General features: G+C 26.0%; 7 protein-coding genes across 11 annotated transcripts; 5 read left to right on the forward strand and 2 right to left on the reverse strand.

Moving 5' to 3' along the window:
• Positions 1 to 3442: 3442 nt before the first annotated feature.
• On the forward strand, positions 3443 to 5274 carry LOC128954905 (aldehyde dehydrogenase 1A1-like). The gene is made up of 3 exons (XM_054300512.1): positions 3443 to 3828; positions 3940 to 4066; positions 4141 to 5274. Exons 1-3 carry the CDS (start codon positions 3544 to 3546, stop codon positions 5202 to 5204), a joined length of 1476 nt encoding a protein of 491 aa, XP_054156487.1. The 5' UTR covers positions 3443 to 3543; the 3' UTR covers positions 5205 to 5274.
• On the reverse strand, positions 5110 to 6607 carry LOC128954912 (smad nuclear-interacting protein 1-like). The gene is made up of 2 exons (XM_054300524.1): positions 5531 to 6607; positions 5110 to 5175 (listed from the first exon to the last, which is right to left on the reverse strand). Exon 1 carries the CDS (start codon positions 6488 to 6490, stop codon positions 5549 to 5551), a length of 942 nt encoding a protein of 313 aa, XP_054156499.1. The 5' UTR covers positions 6491 to 6607; the 3' UTR covers positions 5110 to 5175; positions 5531 to 5548.
• Positions 6608 to 6732: 125 nt separating this feature from the next.
• LOC128954907 (alanyl-tRNA editing protein Aarsd1-B-like) lies at positions 6733 to 8427 on the reverse strand. Of its 2 annotated transcripts, none has more exons than XM_054300519.1 (6): positions 8308 to 8427; positions 8128 to 8244; positions 7569 to 8069; positions 7367 to 7497; positions 6975 to 7301; positions 6733 to 6870 (listed from the first exon to the last, which is right to left on the reverse strand). In XM_054300519.1, exons 1-6 carry the CDS (start codon positions 8344 to 8346, stop codon positions 6744 to 6746), a joined length of 1242 nt encoding a protein of 413 aa, XP_054156494.1. In that variant the 5' UTR covers positions 8347 to 8427; the 3' UTR covers positions 6733 to 6743. The 2 variants fall into 2 exon arrangements, with proteins under 2 accessions (XP_054156494.1, XP_054156493.1); XM_054300518.1 differs by having other exon boundaries at positions 8122 to 8244.
• Positions 8428 to 8512: 85 nt separating this feature from the next.
• LOC128954917 (40S ribosomal protein S5) lies at positions 8513 to 9462 on the forward strand. The gene is made up of 3 exons (XM_054300532.1): positions 8513 to 8731; positions 8802 to 9239; positions 9310 to 9462. The coding sequence occupies exons 1-3, from the start codon at positions 8615 to 8617 to the stop codon at positions 9376 to 9378; spliced, it is 624 nt and encodes a 207-aa protein (XP_054156507.1). The 5' UTR covers positions 8513 to 8614; the 3' UTR covers positions 9379 to 9462.
• A 228-nt stretch (positions 9463 to 9690) lies between these two features.
• LOC128956002 (surfeit locus protein 1-like) lies at positions 9691 to 10967 on the forward strand. The gene is made up of 5 exons (XM_054301683.1): positions 9691 to 9931; positions 10036 to 10157; positions 10241 to 10556; positions 10629 to 10825; positions 10898 to 10967. The coding sequence occupies exons 1-5, from the start codon at positions 9773 to 9775 to the stop codon at positions 10965 to 10967; spliced, it is 864 nt and encodes a 287-aa protein (XP_054157658.1). The 5' UTR covers positions 9691 to 9772.
• A 1425-nt stretch (positions 10968 to 12392) lies between these two features.
• LOC128956003 (haloacid dehalogenase-like hydrolase domain-containing protein 3) lies at positions 12393 to 13396 on the forward strand. Its single transcript, XM_054301684.1, has 2 exons — positions 12393 to 13323; positions 13393 to 13396. Exons 1-2 carry the CDS (start codon positions 12479 to 12481, stop codon positions 13394 to 13396), a joined length of 849 nt encoding a protein of 282 aa, XP_054157659.1. The 5' UTR covers positions 12393 to 12478.
• Positions 13397 to 14012: 616 nt separating this feature from the next.
• Positions 14013 to 20518, forward strand: LOC128954906 (retinoic acid receptor RXR-alpha-B-like). Of its 4 annotated transcripts, none has more exons than XM_054300515.1 (6): positions 14013 to 14152; positions 18471 to 18723; positions 18811 to 19102; positions 19168 to 19516; positions 19956 to 20180; positions 20367 to 20518. In XM_054300515.1, exons 1-6 carry the CDS (start codon positions 14065 to 14067, stop codon positions 20408 to 20410), a joined length of 1251 nt encoding a protein of 416 aa, XP_054156490.1. In that variant the 5' UTR covers positions 14013 to 14064; the 3' UTR covers positions 20411 to 20518. The 4 variants fall into 4 exon arrangements, with proteins under 4 accessions (XP_054156490.1, XP_054156492.1, XP_054156489.1 ...); XM_054300517.1 differs by having other exon boundaries at positions 19956 to 20162; XM_054300514.1 differs by having other exon boundaries at positions 14014 to 14152; positions 18811 to 19105.
• The last annotated feature ends 3939 nt before the right edge of the window (positions 20519 to 24457 follow it).

A 24457-nucleotide genomic window follows, 5' to 3' on the forward strand; every position in this document is an offset into this window, starting at 1 on the left:
ATTACTAATGTTTATTATTTCTATATTTCTACATTTATATATAAATAATAACAATAACAAGTTATAAAAGTCAATTAGATTTATACTGAAATAAAATTGAAAAAAATATAATAAATTATTTTTTTAATGTTTTGTCACACAATTCATTGAAGCGTTACGTGAGATGAATGAATCGTTTAAATAAAATTTGTGCCTTAAATGCAATTTAACACTAGATTAGAGATTATGTAAATCTCATTAAATATATATATCTTTTAATGAAATACAGTATGTTTTTGATCGATGTTTTGTCTTGAAAATCACTTAATTTTTAAATATCAGTACATTTTTATTTACATTAACTAATAATGTTTAGTTATTGACCGATTTTTTTCAAGCGTTTCAAATTAGATATATTACTTATAATTTTTAATTAAAATTATTGAAAATTGGAAAAAACATTATTTTGTCATTTTATAAATAATATAATAATTAATCTTTTTTTCTTATTAATGATTTTATTTTTTGGCAAATTATGTTTTGAATATATTATATTATATTAGTTTATTTTTCAAATTTTTATAGATTTCCAATTCACCTAAATTGCAAAATAAAATATCCAGGAATTTATTTTTGAATTTTTTGAATTATATAAAATGTTAACTTATTTTTTAAATTTTTAAAATTCACAATGAAATAATTTAATTTTGTTTTGTTAAATTTTTATTTGAAACATAAAACAAACAGATAAATAAATAATTTTATTTGCATGAGATAAACCAAATTTGTCACTAATTTATAATTGATATCATATCAGACATAAACTTTTTTTGTGTTTTGTTGTAATTTAAAAATGAGTTATTATAATTCAAAAAAGTTTTTTATTTTTGCATAATTTTTGTAACTTTTGTTTTTAATTTTTATAAAAGATAATACAATTAGAATATATATTTTTTTATGTTTTATTTTTAATATATTATTAGTTTAAGGAAATTTTGAATTAAATGTTTTTATTATAGAATTTTTTTAATTTAATTTCTAATCAAATCAGTATACAGTATAACTATTTTATTTACATAATATACTGATATATTATAAATTGAAATATATTAATAAATATGTTAATTTATTTATTTCATTAAATAACAATTTAAATAATACAATGAACTCAAAATAGAAATATATATATTTATATTTATTTTAGATTTTTGTTGTTGTAATTATCATATATTATATACAGGTATTTATAAAGTTTATTATACTAATAAAGCAATTTATTTTTAAAAAAATATAAATTACTTTTACGTTTACTATAGATATTAGTTATTCAATTTATATATATTTAATATTAGTTATTTTAAATATAATTTCAAGTTTATATTAGGATGAATGAAATTTGTCCAAGGCTAAATTTCTTTAACAGTAATCCTAATTAATTTAAAAATTATTAATTTTTTTGTGAAGAAATATTCAAATGTTCAAAAACAAAACAAAAAATACAAAAACAAATAGTATGAGACATTTTAACAGTATAATTAATAATATTTGTTTTCAAATTTATTATACTGTAATTATAATTTCAATTAGTAATTAGTTGATGACTGATAAAAATCTTAAATTAAAAAAATGTGTTTTTTTGTTGTCGTAAAGAAACTTATATTAACACAAAAATAAATCCTTTAATATTAAAAATAAAATACTTTATGATATTTTTTATTGCAGTAAAAAAATCATTTTTATTTTATTTTCTTTGACATCAACTTTGAATAGTATTTTATTTAAAACAAACTATTTATTCAAAATGTTTATAATATTTAACTTTTTTTGAGCTAAAAAAATGAAGCATAAAATTTTGCAAAAATTATATACAATAATAAATTTTATGTTGTATTATATAAGTTATCATATTTTGTTTGTCAAGATTTGAGACCCAATTTTGAATGTCATTATCTGTTGTTAACTGTTTTGCATTTATTATAAATTTATTATATTTTGTGTTCCCATTCATAGCTAAAATACATTTTTGAGATGATTTGATTGTTATCTATAAACTTATTACGAGAGAGAGAGAGAGAGAGAGAGAGAGAGAGAGAGAGATCTTATTAACAATTTATTACTTTTAGTTTTATTAATTGCAAGCAACTTTAAATTTTTATTATTGAAAATGTAGTAAATTTTTTAAATGATAGTTGTAATAATCATAATTATATATTAAATTATTTAAAATATAATATTTTTCATATTAAATTTAATCCTTATTTCTAAATATTTATATTTAAAAAATCATAAATTTATTATAAATCCTAGCTTTTGATAACAGAGAACTAATAATAATGATAATATTTGTATAATGACATTGATTATTTAAATTTTTTATTAAAATTAATTTAAATAATCATATCTTATAAAGTAAAACATATTAATAAAACATGAGATGATTATCAATTATTAAACAATGTAATTGATTAGTAAACTAGATATACTTATCTAAAAGTATTATAAATTAGATAAAGTACTGTATTTATATTGTTGTTATTGATATTAATGTATTTTTTACTATACTGTAGTTTAACTATAAAATAAAACTTAAGCTACTTATCAATTTCATTGACTAATATTAATTTATATACTTATTTTTACATAAAAAACAAAAATAATACTACAAATAATAATTAAAAGTCATAACAACAAATTAAACGTTAATATAACTATTAATATTAAACTATTTTCACTTAACTGAATTCACTGTATATACAATATATAGATTTTTCATTGATTAAAAACTAAATTTTAAAAAATTAATATAATATTAACTACAGTAGTTATAATTCTAACTATAATATCTAACTATAAGTCTAATAGTTTTAATACTATTAGACTTATAGTTAGATATTATAGTTAGAATTAGAACATACTGTACATGTATATAATAAATACTTTTTAAAATAATTAATTTATTAAATGCTATCAAATGCAATAATATAGATAAAAATTGAGTTTTATATTTTAATAAATAATTAAATAATCAGATAATATTATAGTTTCACCCACAATTAAAATATTTTCCAATAAATTTTAAAATATATACCATAAATATAGTTAAAAATATACATAAATTTCATCAGCCACTTAGAAAATGTCATAAAAAATTTTAAACTATAAAAGGTTACCTAATATTAAAATATTATTGCAATAATATAATTCATATAATATAGATAATAAATTTTAGTTAAGATAATGATTTAGATAGACAGCAAAGAATTTATAAAATATTATTTTTTTGTAATAATAATAATAATAAAAATGAAATTTTATTTGTTTAGAAAATTGAATGTTGAAAACAAAAAATGCAATTAATTTATAAATATATATATATATATATAAACTGAGAGATCATAACCGCGATTAATAGAAAACTAAAAACTTTTAGTGCCTCACAAAAAATATAAAGTTTATTATATGTTTTTATTTTCACAAATAAAAAAGTAGCCCTTAAACAGAAAAAAGTAAATTTAGAAATAAATTTCTATAATTTCTTATTGCATAACAAACAACAACAAAATAATGTCAGTAATAGAAAGACCACAAATTAGATTTACTCAACTATTTATTGACAATGAATTTAGAAAATCAATTAATAATAAAAAATTTCCGACAATTAATCCATCGACTGGCGATGTAATTGCAGAGATCGAGGAAGCGGACAAAGATGATGTCGATCAGGCGGTCAGTGCCGCACAAAAAGCTGTCGAATTGGGATCGGAGTGGAGGACTATGGATGCCTCACAACGGGGACGACTGCTTCATAAATTGGCTGACCTTATGGAAAGGGATGCCGATTATATAGCCGTAAATATATAAAACTTACATTTTCTAATATGCATACACTAATTGAATCAATTGATTGTTTTTGTTGTAAAAAAATTAAAAACTATTTAATAATTTTTATTTATAATTTAGACTTTAGATACACTGGAAAATGGTTTGACAATCACTGATACGAGACATTCATTGAAGTTTGGTGTCGAACTCATACGGTATTACGCGGGCTGGCCGGACAAACTACATGGCAAGACTATACCCGCAGGTTTGATTGAATTACATATGTTTTCAGTGATAATACCTAAAAATTTTTTGATTATAATGTTACCCACTATTTAGATGGCAATGTTACAACTATAACCCGATTAGAGCCCAAAGGTGTCTGTGCTATAATAATTCCCTGGAATGCACCGGTAGTTATGCTATCGAAAACTATTGGTCCGGCACTGGCCGCCGGTAATACAGTTATTGTTAAACCGGCTGAACAAACATCATTGAGTGCATTGTATATCGCGAGTCTGACAAAAGAGGCCGGTTTTCCTACCGGTGTATTCAATGTGGTTTGCGGTTACGGACCAATTACCGGTGCGGCACTGTCTGAGCACATGGATGTCGATAAGATAACCTTTACCGGCTCAACATCTGTTGGCAAACTCATTCAACAAGCATCGGGAAAGTCAAACCTTAAAAGTGTTACATTAGAATTGGGAGGTAAGAGTCCGTTGGTTATCTTTGACGACGCCGACATCGATGAGGCCGTCAATTTGGCGCACTTTGCTGTGTTTGTATGCAACGGACAGGTATGCTGTGCTGGTAGTCGTACTTTTGTCCAGGAAGGCATTTACGACCAATTTGTCAAACGAAGTGTTGAACTATCGGCTGCTCGAGTGGTTGGCGATCCGTTCAATACCAATACAGTTCAGGGACCGCAAGTAAATGCACAACAGCTGAATAAAATCATTGAACTAATCGATAGCGGCGTCAAAGAGGGTGCAAAATTGGAAACAGGAGGCAAACGAATCGGTAATAGAGGTTACTTTGTAGAGCCAACAGTCTTTTCCAATGTTAGCGATGATATGCGTATTGCCAAAGAGGAAATATTTGGACCAGTTCAGCAGATAATCAAATTTAAGACAATGGATGAAGTGATTAGACGATCCAATAATACAATCTATGGCTTGGGATCCGGTATTGTAACCAAAAGTTTGGATAATGTTCTTACGTACTCACAGGCAGTTAAAGCCGGTACTGTTTGGGTGAACTGTTACTTTGTGGTAACACCGCAGACACCAATTGGCGGCTATAAAATGTCGGGTTTTGGTCGAGAATTTGGCGAAAATGCTTTGTATGAATACATTGAGGAAAAGACAATCACTATTAGAGTAGACAATAAAAATTCATAATCAAAAATTAATTAATTGAATGATATTTTTGAATGGTTTGGTACAGTATTTTTTGAAATGGATCAGATTGGGTGATGATATAATAATACATTATAATAATTTTAGCGATAAGTGATAAAATATTTAAAAATAAATTTATTATCTTTATATTCAATATATAGTTATCAATGATTATTACACTTATATATACACAAAAAACAACAATTTCTATGAATTCAAACAATATATGATTTCAAGATATGTTTGGACACAATAATGATAATAAACTAAATTCTGTTTTCATAAGTTTTAATTAATTTTAAAAATTAATATTAAATTAAACTTACAAATGATTTATAACAAAATCAATCTTTCGGTTCATCTTTAATCTCGACTTCGGCAGCGATGTCGTCGTCATCAGACTCGTCGACTGACTGTTCGTGAAGTACAACATATTCTCGAGTACTGAAACCAAATTTGATGACATCCTTCTCGAATAGTTCATAGTATCGTTTCGGTTCAATCTTCTGGTTGTTAACAAACGTGCCATTAGCTGATTCCAAGTCAATAATATAAGGCCGAACTCGTTTACTGATGGTGTCGTCGTCTTTCTTGTACTCCATAAGACGAAACTGTACCACAGAATGTTGTTTGGAACAACTCGGGTGATCAATGGGTATGTCAGCTACTTTGCGATCTCTTCCCATCAGATAAGCACTTTGTCGATGAATAGGAATGAATTCAAGTGAATCGTCGCCTTTGAACGGATATAAACGCCACCGACGTTTCGGTTTGCGGGCTTCTGGCGGCTGATTGTATTTAATAACAACTCCGTTATACATATTTGTGTCTTCGGCCAACTTTCCGGTTGTCTGCAAATTTGGTTTCTCTTTTTCTTTGGGTTCCTCCTCTTCCTCATCATTGTTATGGCCTCTAGTCTTGCTTTTGGCCTCTTTTGACCAAAACTCGCCATTATTTCTATCTTTTCCATCAAAATCGTTATGTCTTCTCGTGTGAGTATCTCTATCTCGACGACGATTATTATCTCCTCTATAATTATTGTCGCTATTTCTGTGTTCATCATGTCTTCTATAATCTCGATTATTGTGATATCGATTATCATGTCTTGGCTGCTGCTGGTCATCATGTCTTCGTCCGCGTTGTTCACCAATAGCTCGATGTCTTAACTCATTGTAAGCCAATTGTCGATCCTTTGGTGATCTATCTCTGTTGTGGTGATCCTTTGTTCTTCTTCTATCATATTTATCTCTATCCCTGTCTCGGGAATCACTTCTTCGACTACTCATATCTTTTCAGTTAACAAACAAAATATGGTTCAAAAACTTTGATAAAAACGAAACAAAATAAACAATAATTGATTCAAACATTTCATGTGTTTGTATTTGACATTCAATTTCAATGCTTTTGCCAATAGATGTCATCAGAAAAATGATTAATACATTAAATGTAGAAATGTTTTCAAGAGATTGTGTTATAAAATAAGTTTTTTATTAAATTATTTGTTTATATGTTTTATTAAATTAAATTATTAATTATTAATCAATTGTCGCCAAATTCACATTTTAATATGTCATCCAATTTGGATCTTTTGGCCAAATTGTCAACTTTTGCCGCATATTTACCATCTTTTAAGAAGCCTTTTGTATTCGGCATTATCTCTAATAATCTAAAAAATAAAAATTATTAATACATATATTAAATTGTTATCATAATTAACTTAATTACTATAAATTTTATTTTTTCAAAAAAAAGTTAACAATCAATCATTACTTTGGTATAAATCGTTGTATTAAATCTTGATTACCGGCCAAAGCTAACTGTCCCGAGCTATTACTATTAGTACTGTCATCAGTGACGGTAAGTACGACCAGTGTATTGTCGATATGTTGTTTAACTTCCATCAAATAAATGGTAATAAAATCGATATCACTTTCTTTGCGATGAATCGACACATATTTTGGTTTGGGATTCATTTCTAAGAAATTTTTGGCCTCGAGTTTAGCCAAATCTCTCATAGCATTCAAACAATTTTTTTGCGACACTTTTAATGACTTCTTTAGTTTGTCAATCATTGATATAAACTCTTCAGATGTACATCTAAATCAAATGTACGGTTAAATAAATAATTGACAAAATTAAAGATAATTTTAAAAAAATAATACTTTAATGAAGAGTTGAGAAGTTTTTCTCGTTTGTAAGTCTTATCCAAATAAGTGAGAACTCGTTTTCCGCACAAAAAATAAAGATTTGTTTTATTCTTCTTTCCTTTTTCTGCAGACAAAAGTTTTATCGTCTGAATTGATTTGAATAAATAAAAACAAAAACATTAAATTACGGTATTATTTAAAATAATTACAGAATTACTTGTAAATGACTTAAATTGGAGACATGAGTTCCACAACAAGTATTTTCATCGACACCCTCAATGGTTATCACTCGAATGGGTCCACTTTGATCTTCGGGTATCATTAATCGAGTGCTAATCTCTTCGAGACGTTTATCGTTTTTATCATATAAAGTGACCGAAACGGGAGCCGAAATACGTATCTTTTCGTTGACCAACTCTTCTAATTGTCTGACAGTGTCATCGGAAACTTCTTTGGCATCCAATTCAATGAACGAAACTTCATCGCCGAGATTCCAGGAAGTGGTTTTCAAACCGTATGTTTGTTCGGCTACGGCAGTGATCAGATGTTGACCAGAATGTTGTTGCATGTGATCGAAACGTCGCGACCAATCGACCCGTAAGTAAACTTCTGAATTCATTTCGAGTGGTTCTTCACTCAGAACAAAATGAATGGCAGTGTCACCATCACGACGGACATCGACAACTCGTTTGTCATCAATTGTTCCCCAATCGCATGGCTTCGCAAAAAAACTTGTTATACAAATAAATGGCCACATCTTGTATAAGTACCAATACCTGTCCGCCGCCTTCTGGAAACAGAATAGTGTCCTCAAGAATCACTTCATAACCCGATTGTTTGATTCCTTTATTCTTCGATTCATTTGATTTGCATGACTTGACTCTTGTTTTGAACTGACATTAAAAAAAATAATTTGAAATAAAAAAATAAAATAATTAATCACAAAAAATCAATACCTCTTTAAGATAACTATCTGATTGACATTTAAATAGCATTTTTTAATTTGAAATAAAAATTAAAAACAATAATTTACTAATGAATTTGTTGTCGACATACAAACCTATGGATCAATTGGTTGTCGACATCTATTGTCGAGATATTGAAAGCCAAACAACACATTCAAACATCAATTGAATTGCACTTAAGAGACAGTCCCTCAATAGTCTGTATTGAAGTCTTCCTTTTCCTGTATTGTTTCCAAACGTGTCTATCGTTTTTTGGATTCAGTTGTCTTAAATTCAACAACAGATCCTCCCGAAGATTATGAACGAAGATTGGACTGAGTCCACCGCTGTGGCCACTGGTGCCGAACCTATTGAAATCAAACTGTTTGGTCGCTGGAGTTCGAGCGATGTCCAGGTGTCGGACATCTCGTTGACGGTAAGTCACTAAATAGTTGTTGTCATTGTCATCAACTGAGGATTAATTATATTTTATCTTTTAATTACAGGACTATATTGCCGTCAAAGAGAAGTACGCTCGGTATTTGCCGCACAGTTCTGGTCGATACGCGGCCAAGCGATTCCGCAAAGCCCAGTGTCCTATTGTCGAACGGCTGACCAATTCGATGCAAATGCACGGCCGAAACAATGGCAAGAAGCTGTTGGCCGTCCGTATTGTCAAACATGCATTTGAAATCATTCATTTGCTTACTGGCGACAATCCGCTCCAGATTCTCGTCAACGCTATCATCAATAGCGGACCGCGTGAAGACTCGACACGTATCGGTCGAGCCGGTACTGTCCGTCGTCAGGCTGTCGATGTGTCGCCATTGAGACGCGTCAATCAGGCCATCTGGTTGTTGTGTACCGGCGCTCGTGAGGCTGCCTTCAGGAACATCAAGACTATTGCTGAATGTTTGGCTGACGAACTGATCAATGCTGCAAAGGTAATGGATTTTTGTGAACATGTTTTACTAAATGGATTTGTTTTAATGTTGTATTTGTTTGGATCTTCAGGGCTCATCTAACAGTTATGCCATCAAGAAGAAGGACGAATTGGAAAGAGTAGCCAAATCTAATCGTTAATTACTTTAAACAATAATTGATTGAATGTGTAATACGTTATTAATAAAGTAATGACACAAATAAATTGCGATAATTTTTTGAAGATTTATTGAAAATCTATTTAATTTTTTTGTTTATTGAAGTAATAATAATATAAAATAATTTATTTGATAATTAACTGAATTGAGATTTAGTTTAACGTTTGTTTGACTATTTTTTTAATTACCTGTAATTTAATGAATATGTTTGTTGTCGTCACCACATATATGACTGACCCCTAGAGTTGCGTAACTTTAATCACGTGTTGATGTTTTGGTATAATAAACAAAAATTAGTGATTATTAGTAATGAAATTATTTATGAATTAATATTTGATATTAAAATCATTGATAATTTATCCAATGATTAAAACATTATGTATTTTAATGGTTTGTCTGTCACTACAACTAAAACTCAATTATTGTTATGCAATCAATTGATCCGTAAAAGACTTGTCCAATCAGTTGGCAGACGTAATATTTCCTCGACAACAAAATGGTCATCAAAAGTATCGGCCACTTCTTACTTGTTATTGGTTTGTATTGTTATGTTATTTGATTAATTTGACTGAAGATGATTTGGATTTAATTATATATAATTATAATGATAATAACCCCCTAATGATTGTCTCCCATTCAGGCGATACCGTCGGCTACCTTTTGTCTGGGCTGTTGGCAAATTCAGAGAAGACAATGGAAATTGGATCTAATCGATAGATTAGAACAGTTGACAAAACTATCGGCCGTCGATCTTCCCGAAGAGTCAGTTATTTGTTTTTTTGGTCATTAAAATGAATGAGTAGTTAATATTAATTATTATTTCTTATACCGGTTTTTGACTGTAGTTTAGATGAATTATCAGAACTAGAATACAGAAAAGTCAAACTTCGAGGAAGGTTTGACAACTCAATGGAGATGTATATCAGTCCGCGTTCTTTGCTTCAGACGGAAGACCATAGAAATAGTTCTGTATTTAGTAAATCTACGAAAGACTCGATCGGTGTTTGGGTTATAACACCGTTTGAATTGAAAGGCAAAGACACAAGAATTTTGGTCAACAGAGGTTGGGTTCATAGATCACAAATGGATCCAAAAACGAGACCAAATGGTCAAACTGGTGAAGAAATTGAATTGATTGGTATCGTCCGTAATACAGAAAAGGTATTTTTTAAATAATAATAATATAGATTACATGTTAATACTGTAATAAATTATATAAATATGAAACTATAGAGACAGCCATTTGGTTTGAAAAACGATGAGAAGTCCAATGTATGGCATTATAGAGACATAGAAGGAATGGCCCGACGGCTTAATACATTACCGTTAATATTTGATGCCGACTATAACAGTACAATACCCGGCGGTCCTATTGGCGGACAGACTCGTGTTAGTCTGAGAAATGAACACATGTCTTATATTATCACATGGTATGTTCAATATTGATATCATCGGTGGTTAAATTGTTTTTTTTGTATAACATTTTTTTTAATTAACAATAGGTTTGGCTTATCAATCATCACATTTTATTTATGGTATTTAAAAATTTATAAACGAAAACGAGTATTTTAAAGATAAGTTAGAATATATTTTTACTTTACCTATAAATATAAGTAAATAATTGCAAATACAGTATAATTTATATATACAGTTTTACAGTAAATCAAAATAAATTGAAAAAATATATTTCTTATTTATAATGAAATTAATTTATATATTGTAATTATTTATATATATTGAAATAAAAAATATTAATAACTATAATAACTTTTTTAATATTATTCAATCTTGAAATAATAAAAACAAACAATAGTTTATTATCATTGAAAAAATAATTATGTAACAAAAATACTTGTATTATTTACATTTTTATTGTAAAAATAATTATTATAATTAAAACATGATTTTTGTTGTAAATAATTGGTTAAACAACAAAAAAATAATATATTTCTAATTAATTGATAGCTAAGAGAGTTATATAATTAATATAAAGTTTTTTACATAACTGTGTTCTCTCTCTCTCTCTCTCTCTGTCTGTCTCTCTCTACGGTATATTCACGTCACAGTGTTTGTGTTGAGCACTGGTATTATATTCATTGATGCACTGGTTTGAGTGGAAGCACTGGTAGGCCATTGCTTTGTGTTATGTGTATTGACTCTGTAGTGAAATGGTTGCGACATACAAGTCAAGGACAGCGTATACTATACTACTAAACACTGTATTGATGTGTATAACAGTCTATAATATATGATATATTACACTACTATAGAGTATATATGATATATATATATATATATATATATATATGTGAGCACTACTCGTACATTGTGTTTGCAAACATACAGTGAGTGTAGTGTTGTGTTTGAGTCAAACAACTGAACCAACAATTTAGTGACCCATTAATTGATCCCAAAAGACAAACAAACCACAAAAAACACGACCACTACGGATGACCTAATGGATGGCCACGACTCTAATGGTAAGTGTGTTTTGATGCATCCAATTGATCCATACTATTAGATGGTTAATAAAGACTGTATGTGTCTGTGTATGTCTAATACATACCGACATTGAGGGACACAAAGCAAAAGCCAGTGTTTGTGTCCTCGACAGTGACGGTCATTGACTTGGCGTCCAAAAACTCATTGTCGCTTAAGATATCATCACAAAAAAATCAATGATATCTTTAAATAATCACTACTTGATTACACAAATAATAATTATTATCAAAAATATATGATAAGATGTTTTTGGTGTTTACTTATTAATAGATATTGTGTTTACAAATATGATATATTATATGATGTGATACTCAATCACTAACTAATTAATTAAGTAATTAATGAAATCATCTTTTTTTTGTCAATTGATTTGTTTGCAAAAACTACTGTTTGATTAATGAATGAATTAATGAATGAATCGATTTGTTGTTATAATTAAAATAATATTTGTTTGTTTGTTAGTCTTTCTATTTCTCTTATCACCAAAAAAGTTGGTCCTAAAAAACTGATATCATATGTTATTTTTATCTTTTTTCATATCATTCATTTAATATTAATGGGCGAAAATCAGTGACACATTAATGATAGTAGAGGTGGTGATTGAGAGGTATTTACTATTGATAGACAAAAACAAAAATCAAAACACTCTCCAAAAAAATATGAGTGCCTTAAGAGTGGTAACACTAGACGTGACCAACACATTGATCACTTTGAAGAACAGTATTGGACACGAATATATCAAAGCAATGCAATTGTATTGTACAACACAAGCTGTTAGACTACATCCCAATTGTCTCAGTGACCGACAAAACGATTTGTCCAAAGCATTCACTACTGTCTGGAAGGATATGAACGCCAAACACGAAAACTTTGGTTTCAAGAGTGGTATGTCTTCGGTCGAGTGGTGGACACAAGTCGTCAAACGGACTGTACGTTTGGCAAACTTTTCAGTCGACGATCTAAACGACAATCAATTGGATTTGATGGCAAAGTATTTGTACAGAGCTTACTGTTCGCCACAGTTTTGGACCGTTGATGTCGGTGTTCATCAAGCGATGACAGATATCAAGAAAAGTAATCCCGACTTAAAGTTGGGTATCATTTCTAACTTTGATGAAAGACTTGGACGTATTCTTCAAGAACTCGGTTTAAGACATTACTTTGATTTTCTAATAATCTCGCGATTGGTCGGCTGTTGTAAGCCATCGGCTGATATCTTTAATTTGGCACTCAATACGGCCGAACTGAGCGATCCGTCACTGGCCTTACATATCGGCGATAATATTGAATTGGATTATTTGTGTGCAAAGAGATTGGGTTGGAATGCATTACTACTTAACCGTAATAATAGACATAACAATAACAACAACCTCTCCAATGATCAACGATTGTCGCCAATTGATATTATCAGTGATTTAAAACAATTGCCAAATCATAGATATTTTTTAGATTAATTGTATAATTGTAATACTGATTAATTAAATTGCTATTTAAGCTAAATGTCGATTCACTTAAAATTATTATTATACGTATACTTAATATTTAATTGTTGAGATACTGTATATATATATATATATATAGTGATGGTTTGCATCACTAGATGTCTGGGTATTATTAAGCGGAGTTGTGTTTGTTGTCTAAAGTTGTTAGACAAGTGATGCAACAATTGATATGTTGTGTGTATATAGTATTAGTATTGCCAGTACTCTCTCTCTCTCTATCTCTGTATGAAATTTTTTTATATTAAATAGTTAGTTGTATACAGTACTACACTATGGAGTAGTTAGTTAGGTAGTGATGTTCAATGCAATCAATTACTAGGAGTACTACAACAGTATATATATATATATATATATTTGTTTTGGTTCAGCTTTCGTGCAATTGGTTGCATAAGTATTCAAAGGGATGTGTGTTATAGCGAAAAATTACTAAAAAATGTTTTAGAGAGAGAGAGAGAGAGAAATCCAGTTTTCAAGTTTTACCAGTCATTACAACAAAATTTATATTCAAATGACTGCTTTTATCATCAATATATTGGAAAAACATTTAAATTATTGTTATTGTTGTTATTAATTTTTTTTAAAAAAAAGTATATTTTGAAACAAAAAAAATGTTTAATAATCAAATATATAAGTAGTAGTTAGTTTGTTAGTTAAGTAGTCATCAAATGTACAAAAAAGAGAGACCTAAGCTCAGTGTCACAGCATTACTCTATGGCACTCAAAGTCCCAATACATGGATTCAACAACACTCAGGTATGCAGACAAATATATATACTCATCCCTCTCTCTCTCTCCTATCTCTGTGTGTCCCCAATTGAATGATGGCTAAGTAGTAACAGAGAAATAGCTATAACTTTATATATTTTTAATATATAGGTTAGTGTTATATTTTGATATCAAAAAAAAAAATTCTTTAGTATATAAATAAATAAATAAATAAATAAATAAATAATATAATCTATTATTGTTGTTGTTGTTAACAATTGCACACTAATCCTCGATTTTTATTTAAACAAAACTTTTTTGTTTTAAAGTATTAAACGTTTGCTCTCTATATGTGTGTTAAACTTTTTAAAAACATTTAATTTTTTGTTATATATATAAAAAAAAAAAAATTTTGTTTTATATTGTCATGTGATTTTGGATAGATTTAGATAAACAATCTTATATAATAACAATTTAAAAATCAACAAATAGCTAATTAATTAATTAGAGAAAAAAATATTTATATAAAATATCTTAAGTGTTAAGCTAAATGAAAAAACAAAATTAAGTAATTGTACTTAAAATCGATTAAATATAATGTTAAGAAACTATTAATAATTTATGTTAATGTCATTCTCATTGCCAATGAAATTCAATGTCAATGAATATAATAATAATAATGTATATAAATGTATGCATTTATAAATATATGAGAATATATTAAAGTGACTTATAGTTAGTTAAGTTAAGTTAGTTATAGACTTATAATGTAGTAGTAGTCGGTTGTTGTAATAGTATAGTTAGTTAGTTAGTCGGATAAAAAATATAATAAACTATTAAAAGTTATTTAACTAAAAGTATTTTTTTCTCTCTCTCTCTCTCTCTCTCTCTCTCTCTCTCTCTCTCTCTCTCTCTCTCTCTCTCTCTCTCTCTAAATGTCATTAAAACAGTATTTACTACAGTATTATTGATATTATTGAAGTCAGTGTAGATGTTTTTGCTAACTAATTAGTGTTTGAAAAAATCCTATGGTATAGTTAGTTATTACATACATGAAAATGGTATGCATTGGCACAACCATTTCAGGTGCACATCGGCCTTGAATGTGTTGAGTCTCGCGTGTTTAGACTGTCATAGAAACTATAGATAAATTTATTTTTTTATATTATAAATTTTTTTTTTAGTGAAACAATGTTTTAATTCAGATTCAAACATTAATATTTTAATAATATATATATAAAATATTACTTATACTATATATAAAAATATATATTACTAGTACTTAAAATGCCGAACAAACAGTATATAAATAACCTTCAATTGACCTTCAAATCAATATACAACTGTGTGGGTGACTGTGCTCTCTCTCTCTCTCTCTCTCTCTCTCTCTGAAACTCTTTCTTTAAAGATCCCAATAAACTATGGTTTTTATCATATATTTAAGAAACCCTTTCATCTTTAATTTTATTATACAATAATATTGTAGTTTTATGATAGATATGCTGTATATTTATATATACATATATATAACATATTAGGGTCTTTGCCAAAAACAACATTTAATTGCAAATAAGATTTTTGTAAATATATTGTGCGTTCATTGTATTATTATTATTATTATGAAAGCATCGCATTTTTTTAATTAAATATAAAATAGCCTATATATATGCATATACTGTATTTATATAATATATAGTATATAAATACTGTAGATATACATTGGTATTTATATATATATGTCAACTAAATATTTAACAAAAAATTTAAACTTATTAAAACCAATTATGTTTTTAGAAATTAGTATTATTATTATATATTTAATAGTCTATAAAAACATATTTGTTAACACATCTAATAATAAACTAATTACTAAGTCCAACATCTTATCAATTGCGGTGTGTATACAGTATGTGTGTCTATATGTGTATATATATATATATATATATATATATATACTGTAAATATATATCTAAAAATCTTATCATCAAATTAAACAAATGTAGAAAATTTTTATGTTTTAAAAGCAAAAATAAAAAAAGTAGTTCATTAGCTTTGAAGAGCCCACAAAAATTGTAGATAAAAATATCAAGGTTTGGTTTGTTTGGATGTATATATCAACAGAGTTGTTGTGCAACACAAGCACAACACTATACATACGTATAAAAACTGGCAAAACGGCAAAACTGTTGTCACGGTTTCTATTGGGTGTCTTATAAATTCATAACTCATTCCCATCTAATAATAATACTGTATATAAAAGTTATAAATTGACTTTTTTTTATTATTATTATTAATAATATCATTATACATGTATTATGGTGTGTATAATAAATAATAATATTAGTGTTGTTAATTTCGAAACAATCAAATTTTTGATTATACATTTAGAAAAACATTTTTTGTAAAATTATCTAAAAAACCATTTTCTAGAAAAATTATCTTGTCTCATTTTGATTTTTGTTTGTTACAATTTTAGAAATATCATTACCATGACAATAATTTAGAATAATATCACCAACAACAAAAAATAATAATGATACTGTAATAATATTAATAATTATTATTAAGTATTTTTATGTTATTATCTTTAGTGCCAGTAAAAACCAAAAGCATTTGTTATTTTATAATTTACGCAATTGATCTAGTTGCAATTGCCAAACCAATTTACAAAATGCATGAATTGCGCATTTTGGGGGAAATCTTAACAACACTACTATCAATAATAAATTTTTGACGTTTAAAGAGTACACAGTGTGTACTACACACACACACACACACACACACACACATCATGTGACACATCATATAAAAGGAGTGCTAAAATGCAATAAAATACTTGTATATATATATATATTAAAAAAATACTATACTATATGTATATACCTGTAGTATAAAATATTTATTATTTGCATTAATACTAACTAAAAAATTATTATTATTAGAAATAGTTATTGTATATAAATTGTAACTAATTTTGAATGATTTTTTTATCTATTATTATTATTATAATTATCAATTATGCAAACAAATCATTGAATAAATAAATAAATGAATAGAAAATTTTTGTTGAAACTTGATTTAGCAAAATGTATGCTTCACATTATACATCTAGTGTTGCTAACTAACTTAATATTTATTTTTAACTTATTTCTATATATATTGTATATAAAAAGTCGTTAAATTAATAATGGGAAAAAATGTTCGGGGATAAATAAATATTTATTACTTGAAAAAGTCATACAGTACTTTACACACCTGTTGTCAATTGTTTTTACATAATTTTATTTTATTTTTAAAAAAATTCAATAAACTTATAAACAAAAGTATTTTGACACATAGTGTACATGTATATTTAATATATTTAATTATATTTTAATATTAAACAAGCTAATATATATATATATTTATAATATTATCCAATATTCATTTAAATATTCTTATTTTAATGATATATATATTTGTAAATATATATTCAAAATATTGGCAAAAAAATTATTGTTATTCTAATAATCTAGAGATCGATATTGAATTGTATCTCAAATAACGTAAAAATTGTTTTTTATTTCGTTGTTAACAAAATAGTTAAAAAGTTACATAAAAAATTGCAACATTTTTTATGATTCATAAATAATATTTTTATGATATATTGACTGTATATTATTACATTGGGTTATATTTCAAAATATATTACATTTGAAAACATTTATATATATTTATGTATATTAATTTATGTAATTACTTTTTTGTATTACGCTAATTGTTTTTAATTATCAGTCAATTTATTCAATCAATCAAACATTTTTTAACAATTTAAAATAACAATAGCGCTTTAAGCTTAATAATAATAATAATATATTAAAATATAATAATAAAAATAATATTTAGCAGTAGTTTAAAATAAAAACTATTACCGATTTTGGACAAACTAATTAAAAACATTATCAGAGATTTTTAATGATAAATAAATTTGTTTATTTAAAATTTTAATGGTATAGTAAATATAAATCATCAATTATGTATACATATTTGATTTGTAGTTATATATTTAAACTGAAAAAACTATTAGCAGATTTAATAATTAATAATATGTTATAACAATAATTATTACAGTTTATTTAAAAAGCATTATTATATAATTGGTTTATTACTGTATAATAATAGTTAAATATTTATTTCCTAAAAACCCGGTTTTAAAAATAAAAATAATTACGAAATATGTGTAACGAGTCATTTATTTTTAAACCCATATATTTGATTTATAGTGCGAGTTTTAAAATATATATTTTAATCAAATTATCAAAAGTTGTATTAAATAAAATTTGTTGACCAAAAATAATGAATTTAAAATATGGTTATCATTTTAAAGCCTCAAACGGAGCGACAAACGGCGGGACGTCAACTAACAGTGGGTCGCCGTCCAGTTCTATACCTCAATCTCCATATCAGAGCTCACTTTCCAATAACTTCAATGGACCGGCCGTTTCATCACCACAAGTGTCATCACCACAATCGGGAGGAGGAGGAGGCCGTTATCCACCGAACCATCCATTAAGCGGGTCTAAGCATCTCTGTTCCATATGCGGTGACAGAGCTTCGGGAAAACATTATGGCGTTTACAGGTTTGTCCAGTCAATTGATTGATCAATAATTAGGTTATATACAGTATTAACTAAAAATGTCTTTAATTTATTTTATGAAAAACACAGTTGTGAGGGATGTAAAGGCTTTTTCAAGAGAACCGTTCGCAAAGATCTGTCGTACGCCTGCAGAGAGGAACGGAATTGTATTATCGATAAACGACAGCGAAATCGATGTCAATACTGTCGTTACCAGAAATGTCTTCAGTGTGGTATGAAAAGAGAAGCCGTTCAGGAGGAAAGACAACGAACTAAAGATAAAGGCGATAATGAAGTCGAGAGTACAAGTAATTCACACCAGGATATGCCCATTGAACGCATCTGTGAAGCCGAGCAACGAATTGAGCCAAGAAATGATGAAGTAGTTGTCAAATGAAAACAAAAAATTTTGTTTTAAATTTGTTTTTATTTTTTGTGATTATATAGCGACCGGTGACCAATATAATGCAAGCAGCGGACCGACAGTTATACCAATTGGTTGAATGGGCTAAACATATTCCTCATTTCACTGATTTGCCGATTGAAGACCAAATGGTTCTATTGAAGACCGGTTGGAATGAGCTATTGATTGCCGAATTCTCCCACCGATCCATGAATGTTAAGGACGGAATTGTTTTTGCCAACAACATGATTGTTAACAGACCCGGCGCTCATGGAGCCGGCGTTGGCACCATTTTCGACCGGGTATTGACTGAATTGGTTGCGAAGATGCGCGAAATGAAAATGGATCGGACAGAACTGGGATGTCTGCGCTCTATTGTCCTCTTTAATCCCGGTATGACTTTTTTGTCTCACTATTAGTCATCGAAAGTTTTTTACTAAGAAAACGCATTTACCATTTGTTGTGTGTTTTGAATTATATAAATAGATGAACAAAAAAATTAACGATAATGACTGCAAACTTAGCTATTATTAGCCAAAAAAACATCTAAAGTTATCTTAAACTTATTTTTAACGGAAATTTTGTTATTTTTAATTTGTTGGCAAAAAATAATTTTAAGATATTTTAAAGTAATTCTTTCAAAGATAGAGAGAGAAAAAAAAATAAAGAGTTAAATAACATTCAAAATATGCGAATTTCATAATTATAAATAGTTTTTAAAAAATTATTTTTTTAATGAAAATAAATATTATAAATAAGAAATATAAATACATTTAGGAGATGTCTGTATTTAGTGAAATATTAATAATTATTTTATTTTGAATTTTTTTAGAGGCAAAAAATCTGCGATCAACACAACAGGTGGAAACATTACGGGAAAAATTATACGCTGTTCTCGAGGAGTATTGCAAACATAGCTATCCGGACCAACCGGGAAGGTTTGCCAAACTTTTACTCAGACTACCAGCACTTAGGAGTATTGGTCTCAAATGTCTTGAGCATCTGTTTCTGTGTAAACTTATGGCCGACACACCAATCGGTAAGAAAGAAGCCATAGGTATGTGTCAAACCATCAATCCGTACGCAATCTCTCTCTCTCTCTCTCTCTCTTTAACTATTTATTTGTGTGTTTATTTTATTTGCTTTTTTGAGTATTGATATTATTGTTATAATTGTTTTGTTAATTTTACGGTAATTATATTGTCTTACAATAATTTTAATGTATTTATTTATTTATTTTCAGATAATTATTTAATGACAATGCTAGAGTCCGGTAACGACACCTAATTAAGAAAAACCATTTAAAGAAAGACATCGATTACTATTTTAAAAGTTTATAAACAAAAATGTTTATTATATTATTGATTTATATATATTATATATACAGTACTAAAATATGTTATAAAACGTTACTACTATACTATGTAAACGATTAGTTTGGCAAACAAAAAAAGTGTGTCTAAGGATTTTATTCATTTTATTTTTTAATTACTCTTATTATTTGTTTAGTATTTTCTTTATTGACTAACTATATAAATATCATCGACTCTTTTTTTAATTATTAATAGACACTACACTCATAAAAATCATTAATTAATTTTGTTTTTGTGAAAAGAAAATACTGTTAACAAATATACCCACAAAAAATCAACTGTTTTTCGTTTCATTCCTTTTTGTATAAAAAAAAGTTAATATAAGGGATGATTTGAGTAATGTATAGTTTATTGTAATTACTGTTAAGTAAAGAGAGATTTACTAACAATATCTAAGTTATTATAAATTATTAGCATTTTTTGTTTGTTTTAATTATTGACGAAAAGAGATCTTAATTATAATATATATATATATTTATATTTTTTAGACTTCACTATTATTATAAAAGGATATGTTTTATAAAAATTTGTTAAAATATGGTTTCAAAGAGAAAAAAGTAATAATATGTAAAAAATAATAATTTAATTTAAGTTAAGACAAAATTTATTTATTTTTTAATTATTATAATTGACATCAAATTTATGGACACATAAATATATATATATATATATAAATAATTGTTATAAATTGATAAAAAAAATATGTAATTTTGAACGAATCGTTGTTTTTTATAATTGTTATAACGTTTGAAGATATTGTGACCAAATCTGTTGGTAATGTTATATGAAATGAAACTTTTCATCTATTATTATATATATTATATATACACTGTTTTATTGCTCTTTAAACTCATATAATTATAATGAAAACAAAAACAAAACAAAAATAACATTTTCATTATATATATATATTTGTTGTTATTATTATTCATTAATATTGTATTTCATTGTCTTATTCATTAGAATTAGAATTAATAATAATAATAATACTTTTTGAAATTTGTTTTGATTGTTTAACTTTTATGAATATCTTTTTTTTGTATATAATTTTCATTATTTTACACAAATTATTATTTTTATTGGTGGATGTATAATAATAATAATATTATTATTATAATATTAAAATTGTTTTTTTGTTTGTTTAATTATAACTTACCGGTATACTCACACAACAAACCACTTGTTTTTATTAAAGTTTGAAAAATTATATATATATACTATCTTTCGAATTATTTAATTATTATTTAATTATTATAAATATATATATTTCACTTATTTAATTACATTGTATTTTTAAAATTCATTTTAAAAATATTATTATAAATTTGTACTTTATATCAAAAAAAAAGTTAATTTAATTAAAAAGAAAAAACTGATGATTGTATTTAAAATCAAAATAATGAAATTTACAATAAACCTGATGAACAGTATTTGTTAAAATTTTTTTGTGGATTAAATTATGATATTAGTTATAAATAAATGTTTATATTATTTGTTGTTTTACTAAATTTTAATAGATATTTATGGATTACATATCAATTGGCATTTTAATTTGTAACAAAACAACATTGATAAAGTTATCTAGTACAGGTAATTATGAATTTTAAAAAATATCTACAATAATAATAATAATATTATTGAATAATACACTAATTAAAATAATTACTAGCAAAAAATATAAATCAATAATCAATTGTTTAATGATGTGATTTAAACTTTAGATTAAAATTAATTTAAACCTGGATGATTTTTTAAATAATAAAAATCACATTTAATTAACTGATATAAGCATAGTTAATGACAGTATACACATTAGATAACAATCCTATTGGGAATTACGTAAAAGGGGTTTTCATTAATCTCCGGCACGCGGTTTTTGCTATAATTCTTAAACGGAGTGAGATATATTAATTTTGTAAAAAGTGTATTAAAAAGTGATTTACGCGTGATAATATAAAATTAAAAATTTTTAATTTTGATCATGTGATCATATTTATTCTTGGATGTTTGCAAACCACTATGTCAGAATCTAACCTATAAATGTTAGAATAAATTTTCAATAGCATATTTGTAAAGCTTAAATTGAAAATTTATGGGTAGAAAAAATTTTTGAAATTTGTCAAAAAATAAATTTTTTATGGCTTTTCAAACATGTGGAAAAACACATTATAAGAAAAAGTAACAAATAATATGACGTTATTTATGGACAGTAGACACTTATTAGATAAAGATTTTAATACTATAACTTAATCTAATAACAAAATTTTTTATGTCAAATATTTTTTTAGATAATCAAATTAAAATAAAAACACAACATTGTAATTCGATAATATAATTTTTAATTAAATTTGATTATCTAAAAAAATATTCGACATAAAAAAATTTTGTTTTTAGAATAAGTTATAGTATTAAAATCTTTATCTAATAAGTGTCTACTGTCCATAAATAACGTCATATTATTTTTTACTTTTTTTTATAATGTGTTTTTCCACATGTTTGAAAAGCCATAAAAAATTTATTTTTTGACAAATTTCAAAAATTTTTTCTTCCCATAAATTTTCAATTTAAGCTTTACAAATATGCTATTGAAAATTTATTCTAACATTTATAGGTTAGATTCTGACATAGTGGTTTGCAAACATCCAAGAATAAATATGATCACATGATCAAAATTAAAAATTTTTAATTTTATATTATCACGCATAAATCACTTTTTAATACACTCTTTACAAAATTAATATATCTCACTCCGTTTAAGAATTATAGCAAAAACCGCGTGCCGGAGATTAATGAAAACCCTTTTTATATTTAAAAACGATTAATTAAATTTTAATTGCAATCTTTACTTGTTAGATATTTAAATTTAATTAAGTATTTTTAACTTGTATATAATTAATTAAAAAATAGCATTTAATAATTAATTAAATTGTTAACATTTAATAATCTGTAATATCACTCTGGTTTTAATGGTAGCAGAAAAAACAATTACTTACTAAAATTAATTCATTAATTACATCTATTTTTAAGTACTTTGACATCTAATAATAATAATAATAATAATAATAATAAAGTCATTATTTCATTAACTACAAAAATGTAAAGTCATTTATGTAATTGTGAAAAAACAAATTAATTAACAATATTTATTATTGTTAATTTTGTTTAATAATTTTGTTTATAGCTACTATTTAATTACTAAATAATATAGAGTCTATTTTATTCTTATTATATATACAATTGAAATTAAAATTATTATGTATATTATACAGTACATTATAGAGTCTATCTCTATAATGTACTGTATAATATACATGATAATTTTAATTTCAATTTTATATACATTTTTATGTATATACAATAAGCATCAATTTAACCATAATTTTGATATTAGATTTAAAAAATAAATAATATTTTTTGTGGAATTAGTGAAAAATTTACAAAAATCACTCGTTTTGTAGTATTTTTTTAAATAATTCTCTAAATTATTGTTAAGTATTTTTTATTTAATTATAATTTATAAATACAGTACAAGTATTAGTTAAAAATAGCTTAGATAAACATTATGTGGTTTTAATAAAGCTATACAGTTAAAAAAATTATAAAAACTATGAAAGTTACATTTATATATATTATGATAGACTTAGACATAATCAACTATTTATTTATTTAATGAATTTTTCTATAATTAATTAGTTTGACATAATCATTGATTGTGTGATTTAAACTAAATAAAATACTAAAACAGTTAACATTTATAGTTGTTTTCAAACATTACAAACTCTGTTTCTTTTATTAATATATCAAATATTTATCAAAATTATATTTGATTTATTATATTGAATAAATTAATAGAGATTCAGTATATTAATTATACTAAATTTAGGACTTTTAAAAGAAAATTATTAATAGATTAACTTATTATTAATTATAATATATTAACTTTATCATATAAGTTTATCAT

Source organism: Oppia nitens, unplaced genomic scaffold (genome assembly GCF_028296485.1).
Source record: "Oppia nitens isolate AA-2021 unplaced genomic scaffold, nextdenovo-longstitch-racon4-pilon3 scaffold2_pilon_pilon_pilon, whole genome shotgun sequence".
Taxonomy (NCBI): Eukaryota; Metazoa; Arthropoda; class Arachnida; order Sarcoptiformes; family Oppiidae; genus Oppia; species Oppia nitens.

Excerpts from the sequence above, each read along its gene's own strand:
- LOC128954905 (XM_054300512.1), top strand. The coding sequence starts at position 3,544 with ATGTCAGTAATAGAAAGACCACAAATTAGATTTACTCAACTATTTATT. Across the intron at positions 3,829-3,939 it reads GGGATGCCGATTATATAGCC|ACTTTAGATACACTGGAAAA; the intron begins GTAAATATATAA and ends TTTATAATTTAG. Across the intron at positions 4,067-4,140 it reads TGGCAAGACTATACCCGCAG|ATGGCAATGTTACAACTATA; the intron begins GTTTGATTGAAT and ends CCCACTATTTAG.
- LOC128954912 (XM_054300524.1), bottom strand. The coding sequence starts at position 6,490 with ATGAGTAGTCGAAGAAGTGATTCCCGAGACAGGGATAGAGATAAATAT.
- LOC128954907 (XM_054300518.1), bottom strand. The coding sequence starts at position 8,346 with ATGCTATTTAAATGTCAATCAGATAGTTATCTTAAAGAG. Across the intron at positions 8,245-8,307 it reads CAGATAGTTATCTTAAAGAG|TTCAAAACAAGAGTCAAGTC; the intron begins GTATTGATTTTT and ends TTTTAATGTCAG. Across the intron at positions 7,498-7,568 it reads CCAATTTAAGTCATTTACAA|ACGATAAAACTTTTGTCTGC; the intron begins GTAATTCTGTAA and ends AAATCAATTCAG.
- LOC128954917 (XM_054300532.1), top strand. The coding sequence starts at position 8,615 with ATGAACGAAGATTGGACTGAGTCCACCGCTGTGGCCACTGGTGCCGAA. Across the intron at positions 8,732-8,801 it reads TGTCGGACATCTCGTTGACG|GACTATATTGCCGTCAAAGA; the intron begins GTAAGTCACTAA and ends TTTTAATTACAG. Across the intron at positions 9,240-9,309 it reads AACTGATCAATGCTGCAAAG|GGCTCATCTAACAGTTATGC; the intron begins GTAATGGATTTT and ends TTGGATCTTCAG.
- LOC128956002 (XM_054301683.1), top strand. The coding sequence starts at position 9,773 with ATGTATTTTAATGGTTTGTCTGTCACTACAACTAAAACTCAATTATTG. Across the intron at positions 10,158-10,240 it reads GCCGTCGATCTTCCCGAAGA|TTTAGATGAATTATCAGAAC; the intron begins GTCAGTTATTTG and ends TTTTGACTGTAG. Across the intron at positions 10,826-10,897 it reads ATGTCTTATATTATCACATG|GTTTGGCTTATCAATCATCA; the intron begins GTATGTTCAATA and ends AATTAACAATAG.
- LOC128956003 (XM_054301684.1), top strand. The coding sequence starts at position 12,479 with ATGATAGTAGAGGTGGTGATTGAGAGGTATTTACTATTGATAGACAAA.
- LOC128954906 (XM_054300514.1), top strand. The coding sequence starts at position 14,065 with ATGTACAAAAAAGAGAGACCTAAGCTCAGTGTCACAGCATTACTCTAT. Across the intron at positions 14,153-18,470 it reads ATGGATTCAACAACACTCAG|CCTCAAACGGAGCGACAAAC; the intron begins GTATGCAGACAA and ends ATCATTTTAAAG. Across the intron at positions 19,106-19,167 it reads AGCCAAGAAATGATGAAGTA|CGACCGGTGACCAATATAAT; the intron begins GTTGTCAAATGA and ends GTGATTATATAG.